This window comes from Asparagus officinalis, chromosome 2 (assembly GCF_001876935.1).
Source record: "Asparagus officinalis chromosome 2, Aspof.V1, whole genome shotgun sequence".
Taxonomy (NCBI): Eukaryota; Viridiplantae; Streptophyta; class Magnoliopsida; order Asparagales; family Asparagaceae; genus Asparagus; species Asparagus officinalis.
The window spans coordinates 23,797,663-23,800,759 of record NC_033795.1 but is presented as its reverse complement, the minus strand read 5'-3'; the positions used below and the strand labels follow the sequence as shown (position 1 = coordinate 23,800,759).

Here is a 3,097-nt window from a genome sequence, read left to right as displayed (position 1 = left end):
ATTGTTGCTTCACAGTATATGAATGAAAATGACAAAATCGACTCCAACTTCCAAGTATACTTTACTAGGTATATTTGGCAAATTCAGCTTCAAAATATTTTTGTTCATAACAGATATAGAGTCCTTTTTTCCGGACAAAGGCTATTGGCTACTCAAAGAGAAAGGTCAAAGGGTAAAAATATGAGGTAGCTTTAAGTTTTCTTGTGCTTCCAGTGCTAATAATAGTCTGGTATTCCTTTTGCTGAAGTAAAGCGTCTTCTGAATGGCTTTTAAAAGATAAGTCATTCTAGATGTTCTTTACTAAAAAGATACTGAGCCAAAAAATGAAAATCAAGCTACCTTTTCTTCCTGCTTAATAGGAGTAGTGGATTTTGATGGATATGGTTGTGTTCAACTAAGATGGTATGATCTTCATGTACATATAATTTGGAGTATGTTTTATTTTTACCTGGAATCTAGTGATTCATTCTTCGTCTGATGAAATAAGAAATGCAAAATTAAATAAATAAAAATGAAATATCAAAATGGAAAATAAAGGAATTGGCAGACCTCGCCAGTTAATCCACTGAGATCATCAAGTGCCATTCTCAGAGATACTAAAACACCACCAAACTCCACTGAAGCTTCAGCTGCACGAAAAACATTTGCCAATGCCTCCTGGCCAACCTTATCTTCGGTAGCCTTGGCCAATGCCTTCTTTGTATTATTGATCACAGAGTCAGGAATTTCATCCCAACTCATAGCCATTAAATCCTTGAATGCAGATTCTATATCAGGGTCCGTTATGTGAGGCAACTGGCTTGTGGTACTGATCGCACTGAATGAGCGTGTCAAAGAGAGGCCCCAGTTGAAGACTGTCAGATAAATGGGAGGCAAAAAACATGTCAAATTAAAAATAAAGGTAAGTAGGTTGCAACAAATGATAATAATGCCATGAAAATTAACTGAGCAGTGACTACTACACACCACAAGCTACTACATGAGAAGGATACAAAAAGCCTTATGCTTGTTGCTTAATTCTCACTGACAGAGGGTCAGAATTTCTTTGAATATGCCTTTGTATTTACTCGAGACTTGAGCAATTAATTTCTGGGCATTCTAATAATATCAAGTGCTGTTTCTATACAAACATTGGTAATTTTCGGAGTTTTTAGCCCTGATTACTGAAGGAAAAGAGAGAAGCTCTCTACTTATGAATCAGGTATTGAACCCATGAGCTTAAATTGTACTCACGAGCTCTCTAGTCGTGTAAATTTCATATAATTTGTCTCCCTCCAACTCAAAAACAATAAAAGCTCATGGATACAATCATACAATGCAGCATGACCAAAGTACCAGGTCATTTCTTTCAGTTTAGAATGAAAAGTAAGGAGCTAAGAAAAGCAAAAAAAACCATGAAGAATGCAGGAGCAAGCTAAGAATGAAATAAGCTAAACTCAAACCAAATGCAGCTTTCTTTCCTTCAATATCCAGGAATCAGTACTTATTTTCTTAAATGTGTTCCCTATCTTAGATTCACAAGTAAAACCCAACATATTAATAGTGTTTTATAATGCTTTTAATCGATTACAATCGTGAGTGGTTCAAGGTCATCTGAAGGCCCTAGAATGTGGGTACGTAATTCATTTGCAAGCTCAATGACTGCACTGCAGCATTTCCTTGTTTCATATTTTATCACTTCGGAACAATTATACCATGATTTGGGGTCTAGTTGTGAGAGAAAAGTATGTCCTTGTACACCTCATATAAAACAAATCCTAACAAGGGTGTGCCTAGAAAATTATTTATTGCTATACTACAGTAACAAATGTACAATGTGGCGATGTGCATGTCTTAGTTATTATTTTTGATAAAAGACCTTAAATTTTTCTTGCTTCTAACTACACAACCAAAGCATTTTTGGGTCCTGCTAAAGATCTGAAATACCTCACAGAAGCTATAACTCCATCACGAACTTGCATACAATCCATGTATTTTCCCCAAACTTGATAACATGAAAAAAGAAATTCATTGTTGGGAAGATGGTAATGGAATCTACATATATAAACAATTGACATTTACACCCGGGAAGAGGATAATGCTTCTAGAATACAAGCATAGCACGAAGGAAGGTAACTATATGTGATCCACTATTCATTAAGATGGTCAAATTGATGATGGTGTGATTCATTGAGTCAATCAAAATGGTTAAAGTAGAGCAACAATGGTAGAGCTAGGGGTACTGGGGGTGGCCATGGCCCTCCCAAGCTTCAGCTTATAATGCATATGTGTGTGTGTGTGTGTATTAAACATTGGGTTTTTCATATAAGTCCCTTAAATCTTTTATTTTGAAAAATTAGTCCCTAAAGTCATTTGAAAGTGTTATTGGTACCCTGAATATTTATATTTTTTTGAAATTTGCATTAAATCATTAACTATTAAGTCTCCCAATTCACACAAGTTCTTTTTTAAATAATTACTTTAATTGTCACTTCTATTCTTGATTGGAGGGATTAATTTAAAATATAAGAAAAGAGTTGCAGGTCTATGGATGAGAACAATTACGTGATTAAGCTACGGACCGTTGTAGGAGAAAGACTAAATGACCGAATTAATACACTAGTTAACATTAAAATAAAAGCCTACTTCTTCCTTTCTTCCTCTCAGACTCAATTTATAGGGGTTGAAATCAAATACAAACAAATCCAGTGAGCTTGTATGCGTGGGTTTGCATTTTCGCTAAAATGTTAAGATTTTTATCATCTAAATGATAGTTATCCATAATTTATTTTAAGCTCATGTTTTTCTTTATCCAGAGTTGTATTGTAATCTAAAATGGATTTCTATTTCATATTATCATGTAATTTGTTTTATTTCAAGTAGAATGGGGAAATGGGGTCTCGATTTCTATGTAAGTTTTGCATCTACGAAATGGGGTTTGTATTTTTCATGTGGATTTTGCATTTTTGATGGAATTGCATTAAGAAGTATATATGTGAAATGAGATCTCATTATATATTTTGGTGAAGATTTTAATAACTGAATTATTATTGGAAATGGGTTTTCTATGTTTACCTATGCAATAAATATCACGGTTAAAATCATGCTTAGATTCATG

General features: G+C 34.1%; 1 protein-coding gene across 1 annotated transcript in view; it reads right to left on the bottom strand.

Annotated features, from left to right (window-relative positions):
* The window catches only part of LOC109830540 (succinate dehydrogenase subunit 5, mitochondrial-like), a 6,734-nt gene that overhangs the window by 2,572 nt on the left and 1,065 nt on the right, over positions 1-3,097 (bottom strand). Inside the window, exon 2 of the mRNA XM_020397822.1 lies at positions 550-854. Coding sequence (XP_020253411.1) covers positions 550-854 — 305 coding nt within the window. The remainder of the gene's footprint in view (positions 1-549; positions 855-3,097) is intronic.